Source organism: Camellia sinensis, chromosome 7 (assembly GCF_055761805.1).
Source record: "Camellia sinensis isolate YWXY chromosome 7, ASM5576180v1, whole genome shotgun sequence".
In the NCBI taxonomy this organism is placed as follows: Eukaryota; Viridiplantae; Streptophyta; class Magnoliopsida; order Ericales; family Theaceae; genus Camellia; species Camellia sinensis.
Genome location: NC_138967.1, coordinates 177,794,856 through 177,809,546, shown reverse-complemented (window position 1 = coordinate 177,809,546; position 14,691 = coordinate 177,794,856). Strand labels below are relative to the sequence as shown.

The 14,691-nt window shown below is 37.3% G+C and overlaps 1 protein-coding gene across 5 annotated transcripts; it reads left to right on the top strand.

Moving 5' to 3' along the window:
• The first annotated feature begins 2,501 nt into the window (after nt 1-2,501).
• LOC114265243 (vesicle-associated protein 4-1) lies at nt 2,502-10,237 on the top strand. 5 transcript variants are annotated; one of them, XM_082879969.1, is made up of 9 exons: nt 2,530-3,009; nt 5,772-5,850; nt 6,683-6,818; nt 7,409-7,479; nt 7,874-7,955; nt 8,797-8,915; nt 9,517-9,594; nt 9,704-9,823; nt 9,924-10,237. In XM_082879969.1, the coding sequence occupies exons 1-9, from the start codon at nt 2,747-2,749 to the stop codon at nt 9,981-9,983; spliced, it is 1,008 nt and encodes a 335-aa protein (XP_082736095.1). In that variant the 5' UTR covers nt 2,530-2,746; the 3' UTR covers nt 9,984-10,237. The 5 variants fall into 5 exon arrangements, with proteins under 5 accessions (XP_082736097.1, XP_082736095.1, XP_082736096.1 ...); XM_082879970.1 differs by having other exon boundaries at nt 5,768-5,850; XM_082879973.1 differs by lacking the exon at nt 2,530-3,009 and adding an exon at nt 4,258-4,296 and having other exon boundaries at nt 5,768-5,850.
• The last annotated feature ends 4,454 nt before the right edge of the window (nt 10,238-14,691 follow it).

Sequence of the window (14,691 nt, the reverse complement as noted above, 5' to 3'; positions counted from 1 at the left end):
AAAACCATGAGGTCCCGAAAATAAAGTTTTATAAATATAACAAGTAAATAAATAAAAGAAGATACTCAGCCACTTGGTTCGCTCCTCCGTCTAGGAATACGATCGAGGCGATCCTCGCCTTTGCCGAATTCCCAGTTTCCTTGGACGACGACCACAACATCATCAACTCGCTTCCCAGAGCTGGAAAGCATAGTCACTAGTTGATGGTCGGTGTATTTGGCCCTAAGGAAATAACGCCCGTGCTGACCAGAAGACTTGGCCAAAACGTAGCAATGCCGAATAGCGGGAATGCCAAGGTTAAGCCCAAGACGGCAGTTTAGTGCGATAATCCCCATTACGATCCTAAAGAAGTTGACGTTGGGTTGGGAAGGGATTAAACCCCAATGGCAAAGCACGACCCTAAGGAGTGGGTGAAGGGAAAAACGGACCCCACCCTTTGCGATTGATAGAAGAGGGAAGACGATCGTGGTTTCATCAACCCTCTCCATATCGAGGGTGTCGTCTGCCACAAATGACAAACGAACGTCATCAGGAATGGAAAAATGGCGTTGGAAACCAGAAATTCGATCTGGTGAGAGGAGATCTTTTAAATGTTTCGCCATTCCCCCCAGCCAATAGGATTATGCTAAGCCAAAAAAAAAAAAACAAAGCAGAGAATGAGAGAACTTACAAAAGGCGAAGAAGATAGAGAAGAGTAGGAAGTTGCAGAGGTAGTTCAGAAGGCAGTCCAGCGACGGGCGTCTAAAAGTATGTATGCATTTGAAAAGACGTCGAAATTTTAAATCATAATAAATAGAAGTGTACGAAGAGGCGGGAAGTTGAAATGATAATCGAGAAGCGTGTGTACAGACATTTGCGTTGGAATACGGTCAGCCGCCGAATTTCGGCTCTGACTCTTTGAGTTCGAAGCCAAACACTCCAGCCAACTATCGTTAGTGGAGTGCTTGGGGGGAATGTGGGAGCCGAGAATTGGGAGTCGTAGAGATTCCAGATAGTCGAATCTGGGAGAGTCGAGATTCGAAGCACTCGGCAATTGGCTCGAAAGCTCAAATCCAACCTTACTCGGCCAAATAACCGATTAAGCAAGGGACCGAGTGAAGATTGGTCTATTATAAAATGTGCTGAATATGAAGTGGGAAATGGATCTAATCTCGAGGCCCAAAGAAGAAAAGATATAAATAGAAGAAACATCAGCCAGAAGGAGGTATGTGAGAATTGTTATGCTTAACTTAGAATACAAGCATTCTTGAGTGTAGAGACTGACTTGTCTGTCGGAGTGCTAATTCCGACACCCCCGACCGAAGTGTTTATTCCTTTTCAGGTGACTAGAGGAGGATCACGAGCGTTCCCCAAGATCAGAAGAGTATTTCCAAACCACTTCTCCACAAATATATATTATTTTTTGTTAAAAAAAATATTCAGCTAGTGCTTTAAAATTACTTTTGATTGTATATTTGATTGGAATTTTTTTATAATTATTTTGTTTAAAAATATTTTTTTATTTTTTAAAAATTATAAAATTATTATGACAAATTAATTTTTTTTGTTAATTTTAAATAAATGGTCTAATAATTTTTCATTTTGGTCTAAAAAAATAATTTTTATATTTAAAAAATATCAAAAACAAATATACATTTTTTTTTTCAAATAACAGGTGACAATTGTAAAAAAAAAATGTTCCAATCAACTGGCTGGACGACCAGCCGAATGTTTGGGAGGATGTCCGCACAAACGACCGAGTAGACCCAAAAATTTAAAAACTCTCTAGTTACCAAACATGTTTTCAAATGTGATTTGGAATTATATTTTGAAAACTATAATCAAACAGAAAGTTGGAATATGAGAGTGGAATCATGATTCTAGAACGAAACAAAATAGGAGTATAAAAATGGCCCGCAGCCCACCAGTGGTCAATGGTGGGCCCGGCCTGATTAGACCCAGACCCGAGCCGAGTCCGAGACCCTAGGCCTAGGCCGTCATTTTGAAGTCTGGCCCGACCCGTCCCACTCAAGGCCCACTCAAAGCCCGCCCTAAGACCTGGCCTGCCCGAGGTCCAGTGTCATTTTTAGTAAAAAATAATAAAATTTTGATAGGAAAAAATTTTAAAAAAATGTTCAGACCCGCTCAAGCCCACACCCACTAGCCCGAATATCCTCTAGGCTTGGGCCTAGGCCTAGGCCTAATTTTTTAGCTCGTGGCCTAGCCCGACCCGAATTTTGGTGGGAATTCGCTACTCGACATAGGCCAACCCAAGCCAAGGCCTTGGTGAGACAAGTCAGGCCAAATTTACATTCTTAAAATCAAACAGAGCCTAAACTTTTTAAAAAATTATAAAAAAAAAAGTTTACTAAAAAAAAAAAAGAAAAAATAAAATCAAAAAATAAAAAAGTCATTTTCAAATCATCACAAAGTCAAAACGCTTTTTTTTTCTTTTTTTTTTTCTTAATGCTTAAAACTGAAAAGTGCAAATTACCAAAATAATATCGGACGTCAAAAAGTGTAAAATTACAGTTAAATCCTGGTTTTGAAGTCCGTATACGACTTCTGTTGTTTCTTCTGTGCAATTTCCACTTGGGAACGACTCAGCAAAGTCAACTCTCTGAGCACACAACACATGAGATGAGATGAGATGAGATGAGAGTCAATCTGATTGCTGAAGTCTCGTTCGTTAGCCTCATACACAACCTCCCATAACTGCTTCCACCGGCGGAACCCTAAATTTCATGGTCTAAAACCGCCGTCTACCATGGCGACTGCCGACGACCACCACCACCACCACAAGGCTCGTTCCGACGGAACGCTCTGGTGGCTCTGCCAGTTCTGGAAATCAGGAATAGCTTCTTCTTCGTCCTCTTCTTCAATTCAGAACTCTATCCACCAAAATGGAGGAGTCGCATCGAATCCTCGCTCTTCGTCTTCGAATAGAGTTTTTTCGGCCGCGAGGTCGCTCCTTCCGACCAGGCGTCGTCTCCGTCTCGATCCGGCCAAAAATCTCTACTTTCCCTGTAGGTTTGTTTTTGCATTAATTATCACTGAATTAAACCTTGGAATAACTAGTTTTATGTTATTTTATTTACTTCAATGTCTAGGATAGCTATTTAGTTACATTTGGAGAGCATTGAGAGATTTTTTAAATTAATTTACGTCTGATTTACATGAATAAATAGATAAAATAAAGGGTAATGTTGGAGCAGATGAAAAATTAGGTAGGTAAAATAAAGAGCCTTAACTAGTGAAAAATGAAAATGAAAGTAGCATTGGAGTTGCTTTACACCTTATTTAGAGCATCTACATTAACCTCACCAAAATAATAAGAAGGTAAAATATAGCTAGCAGATTATAATCTGCTTGCTCTGTCAATTTCAACAAATTATTTCTAAATTAACTTTTAGTTGAATTTGTTACAGTTGTTGAGGTACTATTCATTAGTTATTTAATATTTTATTATTTTTTTGAGATAAGTTAATATATTTTTTTTATATATTCCCATTCATCGGACGTCCTCCGGATGTGCGTGCAAAGAAGGAAGTTTTATTGAATTTTGGCCTAATCAGTCGTCCGGCCGGTCAACTACCCCTCAGGGTTTGCCTCTTTCGACGGTTGCTCTCTGCCTATGAAGTACGGATACAGACACAGGACACGGCAGTTTTTAAAAAATGGGGATACGGACACGGCAAGGGACACGGCAAATTTTTTAATTTTTTTTATAAATATTTTTATTTTAATACATATTAATTATTTTATTTATTTATTATATTTTTTAAATAATATGTTCCAATTAATTTTTTTATTTTATTTTACATATATGTGTTTATTTATTTATTTATTAATAAGTATACATTATCTTATAATATGTATTACATATTATCTTATAAGTATATTTATGTTATATAATAACTATTATATAATATATAATAACTATTATATAATATATAATAATACTATAACTAATATAATATATAACTATTATATAATATATAATAATAATAGTTATTAGTTATAATATATAATAATAATAGTTATTATAATAATAGTTACATATATTATACTCTTATATGAATCAAGAATAAAGACGGGGAGACAGAAGAAACAAAGAGGGAGACGATCGCGATTAGCGAGAGAGAGGGAGACAGAAGCGATCGCGAGGGAGAGAGAGAGAAGGCGAGAGAGAGAGCTCTGCAAATGCGAAGCCGAAAGCGAGAGAGAAAGCTCTGAGTTGAAGTGGACTGGATCGTCGAAATGGACTGGATGGAGGTCGATTGGCTCGAGATCGAAGGCTGAGAAGTCGCCGACCAGGTTTGTACTCCTTTTCTCTTTCGTTTACTCTTCTCCCGTGTCCCATGGCGTGCCCAGATTTGGACACATGTGTCCCCGCCGTGTCTCCGTCGTGTCCCTCACAAAAAAATTAATTAAATTAAGGGGACACGCCAGATGCCGTGTCCCGTACGTGTCCCTGGCGTGTCCCCGTATCTGACACTGCCATGGCTTCCATTTTGGCGTGTCCATGCTTCATAGCTCTCTGCTACTATTATGGTGCACTGGAAAAAATATATTTAAATTAAAAAAGATAAAAGAATAAAAAATAATATTTTAATGAAATAGAATTTTAGAATAGAGAGTTTGATGGAGTGTGTATATAAAAAAGAGGTTAGCTAAAATACAAAAGTGGATTTTGAGTTATAATTTGGTTTAAAATTTGCTGAGGCTGATGCGGATGCTCCTAGGGGTGATTTGAAATTTGGCTATGTTTTTAAATTTTTTATAAAAATATATTCAAAAAAATAGAAAAAGAGTAGTGTGACAAATTGTAATGATATTTTAGGCTGAAATTCTGAACAAGGCTTTTTATATTTTATTTTAATTTGAGAGTTGTGTCAGACTAGATTGTGTGGTGCTCGTGCAGCTTCTATTTACATATTATTAGACAATAAATTAAAAATATAATTATTTAAAAGCTGGGAAGAGATGTTTTTAGTTTTTGTTTTATGCTTTATGATTATTATTTTTTAAACTTATAATAAGAGTTCGTTTAGGGCCTGTTTGGTAAACCTAACCATTTCGTTTTCAATTTTCAATTTATATTTAAAAAAAATTAAAAAATTATCATAAAAACTTGTTTAATAATTTTTTGGTTTATAAATCGGTGTCTCAATTTGTAAATTTGACGAAAAAACGTAAATGTTGGTTTTTAAACAGAAATTTTTTTTTTTGACTAACAATTTTTTTTTTTCAAATAAATTTTTTTAATTATTTTTTTTCCAATTATAATGTGTATGAGCCCGTTGTCATAAATAATAAATAATAAATATAAATATTTTAGGCCTGAACAAACATATTTTTTAGGTTATGTTTTTAAAATTTTTAAAATATTTTGTTTAAACCAAACGCTTTTGTAGTTTATGTTTTTCTAAAAATAAACAAAAACTAATTTATAAAATTTTTGTAAATATAAACTAAAAACGTAAACGTTACCAAACGTTACCAAACGCTACCTTAATAATTGACTTTTTTAGTGAATTTTTTATTTTTTATTTTTTATGAAATGATGCGCAAAGAGTAAAGATAATAGATTGATTTTTGTAGTGAGTTTTTGGTTAAAACCTCATCTTCTCAAACGAGGCTTAAGTTGCACCAACTAGGGCTATAAATGTCTGATATTTAGGTGTTTTTGATGGTTTATTTGCTTGGTTTATTCCTTATTTCTTCGTGTGGGTCCCCAAAAAAATCGGAAAAGTGGAAAGAGAACTAAAAATATGTATTCCTATAGGTAGTGACTTTTCTTTTCAATTGGGAACATTACCCTATGTTTGGGAACCATGGAGCAAAGTTGTCAATCCCATACCGGATAAGGTACCATTTTTTTCATTGTTACGGTATGTATGGATTTTCAGAATACGGTTTTTGATTTATCGTTGTAAGTACTATTTTTTTATTAAAAATATTATCCAATACATAGTACTTTTAACACAATTCAAGGAGAGTTAAAATGCAATCAAAAGATTAATAAACTAACAATGACCCAATACAAAAAAAAAAAAAAAACAATGAGTACCTAATGTGAACATGTTTCCGTAAATAAGGATCATTTCTTCCGTAGTAAGTAGAATAAAAATGTTATGGACCATGAAAACTTATTTCGAATTTTATCCCAAAGGAGTATGTGTGGTGTAGATTTAAAGTTAGTGGGATGTGGCTCACATTCACAATGAATGTAGACCATTGATTGCTTTTTCTAGGTTTGTAATATTGCTGGTAAGTAGAATATAGTCATCAAAATATAAGAGAGTACTCAAGTGATGCATAATTCAGCAACATCACAAGAAAGCCCAGCCACCTTGTGACATTTTATTGAGTATTTGGAAGACACGAAGGGCATATAGCAGGATTCCCCTTTGGCAGAAGCTAAAAAAACACAAGAAAAGAAAAGAAAAGAAAAGAAAAACAGAGATTCAGAGATACATTTTGCAAGCTTGTATTCCATCCCAAACAGATAAGGGCAAAAGCACATATGAAGAGGAAAAACAAGATGCAACTGAGATTTCATATATCTGTACTTATTCATAAAAAAAGTACCCAAACAGATAGAGAAACGAATTGATGAACGTTGAATGATGTACCCAAACAGATAGAGAACTTAACAGAATGAAATCAAGTTGTCTTTTTATAAAGAAATTTTCTGCAGGTCGTGTACAATAGGATACCATGGAATTCCAGTTTTCTGCTGGTTTTTTCTGGTATGAACGAAACTCACCAGAACAAAGCGAGATTTGCACCGAAACAAAAATGGACTCTGTGTGCCCTATTTTTCTTTTGGTACGGTACGTGCTGTCCAGTACAGAATGGGATTGACAATTTTGCCATGGAGAGTTAAAAAAAAAAAAAAAGAAATGGTCAGATAAGTTAAGTTCAAAACAGAAGAGAAAAGATTCCCTCTTGTTTGAATAAGTAGGAGAGAAAAGAAGAAAAAAGTGGATGATTTCACTCCCCTGTCTTGTTTTGTTTGGTTAATAAAATTATTCATGTTATGTTACCAAAAAACAGTTTACAAGTATCCAATTTTTGTTTTTCTATATATATCTAAAGGGGCAATTTTGATATTATGACAAGATAGTAATGTTTTGATTTTTTTCCCCTCTCCCAATCTTTCTGCTTGCAAGAGATTCAAAATGAGAGTTGTAAGAGAAATGGATTTGTCTCAATTTCTTTCTATTTCACCTCATTTCTCTCCACTTTACTAATCAAAACAAGTGAGATGAACCAAGAGAAATGCATTTTCTTTTTTCTTTTTTTTCCAAATCACGCAGGTACTCTGGCTCGAATAGCTCATGTACTTAAGACTGCTTTTAAGAATTTTACATATTATTTTCAGTTGCCTGATTGCTTGTTTTGTTTTTGTCTTGACTTATAGATGAACTGGGTAAGCAGGTCAGAAGTGCTGTTAGGATTAAGAACACTAGCAGGTCTCATGTTGCTTTCAAGGTATAGATTTTGATTCTTTATTTGGTGTACTCATTTTGTTTATAGATTGTCTACCCATTTTGAATGTGCGTAGCATTTGAATGTTGTGTAAATTTCATTCGTATAACCGTTTTAATTTCTTTTATCGAGAAACATGGATATTTTAATGCAACAGGGCTCATTTCTCATAACTGTATGTTAGATTGCAGATTTTTTTTTTTTTTTTTTCTTTTTAATCCCAATCACAGTGATTTTGCCGTGATAAACTATCAACATGTGTAGTTAGATTTAATTGAAAGCACAACATATTCAGTGAGAAACTGTAAAGTTTGATACCCTGTGTGTCATTGTTCTATTTGTGACCATAAAGCTTTATCATTGAAATTCCTATTCTAATTTGTTTGTCATGTTTTAGTTTCAAACTACTGCGCCAAAGAGCTGTTACATGCGACCACCTGGAGGTATCCTTGCTCCTGGTGAAAGCCTTATTGCAACCGGTAACAGTCTCTTGTTTGATTATCTTTTTCTTCGAAATTTTAACTTTTGTTTCAATGGGTGCTGTATTGGATCTCGATTGAGTTGTCACAGGTGTTTTGCTTTAACATTTGCTGTTACTTAGCGTAGTTAGCACTTAAGAAGCACATATACGGGCACGGACACGTTGACAAATTGACCTGCAGGACACACACAAAATATATAATTTTATATTTTTATTACAATATATATGAATATATTTCATTGAAAGATAGTAATAAAAAAAATGCAACATGACATTAATTTCTATAGTTTAAAGGAGGAGAGAATAATAAGTATGCGTTATTTTTTTCAAACTTTTAATGTATTTAATGTGTGTCTAAGCAATGAACATGTGTGTCCATCGCACTTCCAAGTTTGTTCGAACTTCAAATGGTATTTTGTTCAAACTTCTATGTATTTAACGTGTCAAAACTTTTTGTTCAAACTTTTAAGTTTAAAGGAAGTGTCCGAAGAATGTTCTGGTCTAATTTTTATTTGTTTTTTAAAATAATGACATGTTTAGACATGTGTCTAACACATGTCGGGAAGTGTCCGTTAAGAGTTGGTGTGAGTCTGTCAGACAATTGTTGAACATAGACACACACCTTCTTAGAAGTTTCCATGTTGCACTTTCTCTAGTGAAGAAGAAAATTTTGAAGACATAGTTGTTAAAGGCTCAAGGAGCACCAAGGTCCCAAGATCTTCTAAAGCCAACAGCAATCTTATCGTAAATGGAAGATTTACGAGTATATTCATAACTTTCTATATGTAGTTAGCTGATGAATATTTGACTTCCTTTCTGTATTGGAATTTGATTGGCAGTGTTCAAGTTCATGGAACATCCAGAAAAAAATGAGAAACAAATAGATCAGACGAGCAAGGTCAAGTTTAAAATCATGAGTTTGAAAGTGAAAAAAGGGATGGATTATGTATCTGAATTGGTGAGTCATATGGCCCCTACAGTATTTTACCTATCTGATGAACTTGGATATTTGATATCTATCTAATTGTAGAAATCCCTATGTTGTGTTTAGTTTGTGATGCAAATTATCACAAGAGGCCGATTGACTTGCACATCTTTTAAACGACTAAGAGGCTGATTGTTTCCTTGGGTAGTAGTTAGGGATAACAATGCATGTAGTGCCTTACTAGTCAGTATGCGGCCTAGTTAAGCATGGTCAAACTGTAGAAGTAGAACCAATTCTCTAATTTCATAATTTTGTCGATATGTGGTGTTGTTTACCAAATTCCTTTCTACTTGCAATTGTAAATCGTTGGCCTAATGGATGCCCAAGGCACAAAACGGGCTTAGCATCTAAGTAATCCCTCTTTTTTTGGATGTTAATGAAGCCAGCTTTCTCTGAAAGTGATTATAATTGTGAACTACATTTAATTTGTAGGTTTTCTGCCAAAGTAATATGCTTGACTTCTTAACTAAAGTCATTTATTAAATTTTAATGGTAGTGGATGTATTTTTCTAGTTTTGAGAGTCACAAACCAGTGCTGAATTTGAATTTACTGCTTGATATTTTTTCCATACAGTTCGATGAGAGAAAGGATCAAGTAACTGTTGAGCAAGTTCTGCATGCTGTGTTTTTGGATGTGGAACAGTCTAGTCCTGTAAGTTTAAATCAAATAATTTTAAATTTTTTTGTGGTTGTGTGAGTTCATTGTGTTCCCATGATGTTTACTAATGTCCATTAACTGCATTGTGGTTCTTTATACCAAGGCATTGGAAAAACTGAAGCGTCAGTTAGCTGAAGCTGAGGCTGCGCAGGAAGGACACAAGAAACCTCTAGCAGACACTGGTCCACGAGTTGTCGGTGAAGGTCTTGTTATAGATGAATGGGTAAGTATGCGTTGATTTTTAAGCAAATGGTTGATTTTATGAATTTTCTGAACTTTGTTCCCTCTAATAATATTCATATATATATATATATTGTTTGTAGAAAGAGCGAAGGGAGAAATACCTTGCTCGGCAACAGGTTGAAGCTGTAGATTCGGTGTAAACTGCAGTTTGCTTTTCTTGTAAGTCCTCCTTTCGTCCAGAGAAGGGTTTCAACCCCTTGTATGTGGGTTCCTTGTGAAAGGTAGAGGGGACGTGTTCATCCAATGCTTAATGTAGAGAACAATAATGTGATTTAATGTTATCATCGCTCATGAGATAAATGTATGTTGACAAGGTTTCGTGTTTGGGCTATGCCTTCATGCTTTGTATATAATGGATTTTTTTCCTATGATAAGAATGTGTTGTCCCTTTTTGGTGAATAATATTTTTCTCTAATACATCTGCTTGCCACATATGCTCTGGAGTAAACTTTTATGTTTTTTGTTATTTAGAAGGAATTGTTATACTCTGGAGTTTTCATTTATTGCTTAAGTTGTGTGAAATTTTCTGTTCGTAAACACTGGTTCATTGTGGAACTTAACATGACTATTCCTTTTGAGTTTAATCGTAAGATTGAAGCGTCATCAATAATCTAGTATTCATAACGTTCCCAATAAGAGAAAGTAACTTCAATTTAGTTGTTCATTGTCTAGATGGTAAAGGAATTGGGAGTGTAGGACTTTTGTTGATCATCTATTGCTAAAATCTTCAGCTTTGTTTAAGAAATTCTAGTTCTCAGACATGATCTATCTTGGATGTTAGAACTCCTCTCTCTGAGGTTGTGTTTGGATCATCTTGGATTTGAGCAGGGATGTGCCACTCTTCCCTTCCCTTTGCCTTTTCCTCCACAAAACCCTATTGTCTTAATCCTAGTTATGAAAAGGTGAACACATGATACCCTGTTTAATATGAGATGATATATTAGTACTCTAAAAACATCAAGATATTAAAAGTTAAAACTGAAAAATTAGAGTACAAATTGTCCATCCTCAACTTTCCACCACCTGAAAATAAATCCAAAGGAAAAATTTAAATCCAGCAAATGCTAGTTTTGCAATCTGATATTCGTGATGAGGAGGAAGAGTGGCTGGGCTGCAACATCGACTCTGGAATTGGGATGGAATGTGGTGCAACAGCAGGTTGATGGGTTGATGAGGGCAAAAATTTGCTCTGGTTCTGCTACTATTGGCGATGGAAAGAGTGGAGTCCGATGCCGTAGAGGTTGGGACTAACAGAAAGACAACGGAAACTGGTTTTGAAGGAGATGAGCCTCCAGGTCCGGGAGAGGTGTCTACTTGGGTGTTGTCACAGATGAAGGAGGTAAGTTCTTTACTTTGGGTGTCATTTGTTAGGCATGAGAAAGAAGCAATGAGGCTGTTTTCGGCCATAGAGGCATCGTGGAGGGGAGTGCTCTTGTAGGGAAATAGATATAAGTTGTTGGGCAGAAGGGAAAGGGTGCTAGAGAGTTGCGGAACTTACAGTGCATTGTTAATTATGATAGGCGGTCATAAGAAGGCGGTAGGGTCGTGAGGAATAAGCGTGCTAGCCATTCACTATTGCCATGCAATTAAAAATCTTTTCTTGGAATGTGTGTAGATTGAATGACAGGGGAAAGAGCGTGACAGTCCGAGCAATATTGAGGAAGGCAAAAGCGGATGTTGTATGTTTTCAGGAGACTAAAATGGAACACATAGATCGAGAGGTGGTTAAGGAAGTGTGGGTTGGTCGTTTTGTGGATTGGACATACTTGCCAGTTATTAGGGTGGTCGAGGGGATTTTAGCATGCTGGGATTGGAGGGTGGTGGAAAGAGAGGACGAGGAGATGGGTGGTTTTTCGTTGTCATGTCTTTTTTGCTACATTGGGGATGAGAGCGGGCTTTCTTTTGGGAAGAATTACAGAGTATTGCTTTTCGGTGGTCGGCACCATGGTGTGTAGGGGGGATTTCAATGTGATGCGTCATTCAGAGGAGAAATTGGGTTTGGGCCCAACAGAGGGATCTATGCGGGATTTCTCTTCGTTGATTGATGACCTGGAGTTGATTGATTTACCGATGCAGGGAGGTAGCTTCACTTGGTTTGGAGGCCAGGTGTTTTTGCGTCTAATCGTTTTTTGATTTCTAGAGATTGGAAGGAGCACTTTTCTCAAGTGGGTCAAGAAAGATTGGAGTGTCCTGTTTCTGATCATTGGCCAGTGTTGTTGGATAGTGGTGGGATTCGGAGTGGTCAGGTGCCATTTCGGTTTGAAAATATATGGTTGCAGTCAGCAAGGTTTGTGGATACAGTTTAGTCGTGGTGGGAAGGTTATGACGTGATGGGAAATCCCAGCAACAGGTTGGCTCAAAAATTAAAGCTTCTAAAGGCGAACTTACGGAGGTGGAATAAGGAGGTGTTTGGTCAGTTGAAAACTTAGAAGACTAATCTTTTGGCGGTATTGCAAGGATTGGATGAAAAGGAAGTTGAAGGAAGCTTGACTGACGAGAATTTGGCGGCCCGTGAGGGGGTGAGAAAGGAGTATGGCCAGGTGGCTCACATAGAGGAGGTTAGCTATCGACAGAGATGGAGATGTTTGTGGTTGAAAGATGGGGATCGGAATACTACCGTATGGCAAGTGCTCATCATCGGGTGAATCAAATTGGGAAGATACGGGTTAACAGTGTGTTGTTATCATCAATGGAGGAGGTGAGGGAGGGCATAGTGAGCTTCTATCAGCACCTGTTTCGGGGAGAAGATGAGACTTGGAGACCGAGTTGGATGGTGTTCAGTTTTATGCTATTTCAGAGGCGGATAGGCAGATGCTGAATGGGCTATTTTCAGAGGATGAGGTTTTAGGGGCCTTGTAGAAAATGTCTGGGGACAAGGCACCAGGTTCGGATGGTTTTACTATGCTTTTCTTCCAGCAATGTTGGGAAGTGGTAAAGACAGATGTGTTAGCTTTGTTTACTCAATTTTATCAGACAGGGCAGTTTGAAAGAAGTCTTAATGCCACTTTCATAGCTTTAATTCCAAAGACAGGAGGGGCGGAGGATATTAGGGATTTTCGATCCATCAGCTTGTTGGGGAGTGTGTACAAGCTTTGGGCAAAAGTTTTGGCTAACAGATTGCAAGATGTTTTGGAGGGGTTGGTATCAGAGTCCCAGAATGCCTTTGTGGGTGGGCGTCAGATTTTGGATGCTATGTTGGTAGCAAATGAGTGTGTTGACTCGCGGATTCGGCTAGGACAAGCTGGCATTATTTGCAAGTTAGACATTGAGAAGGCGTATGATAATGTAAACTGGCGGTTTTTGATGTATATGTTGGAGAGAATGGGGTTTGGGGAATTGTGGAGGCAGTGGATTCAGTTTTGTACATCGATGGCTAGGATGTCTATCCTAGTGAGTGAGAAACCAGTAGGATTTTTCCTGACTGACAGGGGTTTGCGGCAGGGAGATCTTTTGTCTCCATTATTGTTTATTTTGATTATGGAGGCTTTGGGGCATTTGTTATCCAATGCGGTTCAGAGGGATTTGTTAACAAGTTTGTTAACAAGCTTAGTGGTGTCTCATTTGTTTTATGCAGATAATGCTCTTATTTTTTGCGGAGCAGAGGATGGTCAAGTTGGATATTTGAGGTGTGTTATTCTCTGTTTTGAGGCGGTCACGAGGCTTCGGGTGAATTTGGGGACGTCAAAGATGATTTCAGTTGGTGAAGTGGCACGTCTATCAATATTGGCTGCTATTTTGAGGTGCAAGATGGTGGTTTTGCCCATAACTTATTTGGGGTTACCTTTGGGTGCTTCTTTCAAGGCAAAAGAGGCGTGGGATGGGGTGGTGGACAGGGTGTAGCGTCATTTGGCAAAATGGAAGCAGCAATATATATCGAAAGGAGGGGGCGAGTCACACTGATTAAAAGTTTCCTCTCGAGCATTCCGACTTATTTTATGTCAGTTCATGTCATTCATGTGTCTTTTGCAAAGAGGATAGAGAATCTACAGAGGGATTTCTTATGAGGTGGAGGATCTGAGTCTTTTCATTATCATCTTATAGCTTGTGATCAAATTTGTTCTCCTAAGGTGATTTTTTTTTTTGGGAGGGGGGGTTGGGGATTCAGAGTTTGGTTTCATTTAATCTAGCTCTTTTGGGGAAATGGTTATGGCGATTTGGGGTAAAGAGAGAGGTTGTGGGGTGGGTTGGATGGGGGGGATTAGAGTACAGAGGAGGTTAGACAATCGTATGGGTGCAGTTTGTGGAAAGGTATTTGGTTGGGTCAGGAGGAGTTTTGGAAGAGAGTAAGTTTTACGGAAGGGGTGGGGGACTGGGTTCGGTTTTGGCAGGATAAGTGGTGTAGCGAGTCCCTATTGGAGGTGATGTTCCCATTGATTTTTCGTATTGTGATTGATTGGGAGGCGGCAGTGGATTGTTATGCACAAATGCAAGGCTAAGTAGTGGTGTGGAATGTTGGGTTACGTCGTGAAGTGCGGGATTGGGAGGTGGGACAATTGTTGGATCTGTTGGGCTTTTTGTATAGTTTTCGGTTTGGAGGGGTTGGAGAGGATTTTATGAGATGGGAATGCCCGAAGTCTGAAGGGGTATTTTCTGTTTCTTTTTATCATAGGCTTACAGAAGGGGATGGGGTGCCATTCCCATGGAAGAGTATTTGGGTGGTGGGTTGTCCGTCCAAAATCGCTTTCTTTGTGTAGACAGCAACGTTAGGACGTATTTTGATGATTGATAACTTGATTCGTCGTGGGCATATTTTGTTGAATTGGTGTTGCATGTGTTATGGAGTTGCAGAGACGGTGGACCATTTGCTTATTTGTTGTCCAGTTGCTTCACGCTTTTGGATGTCTATAG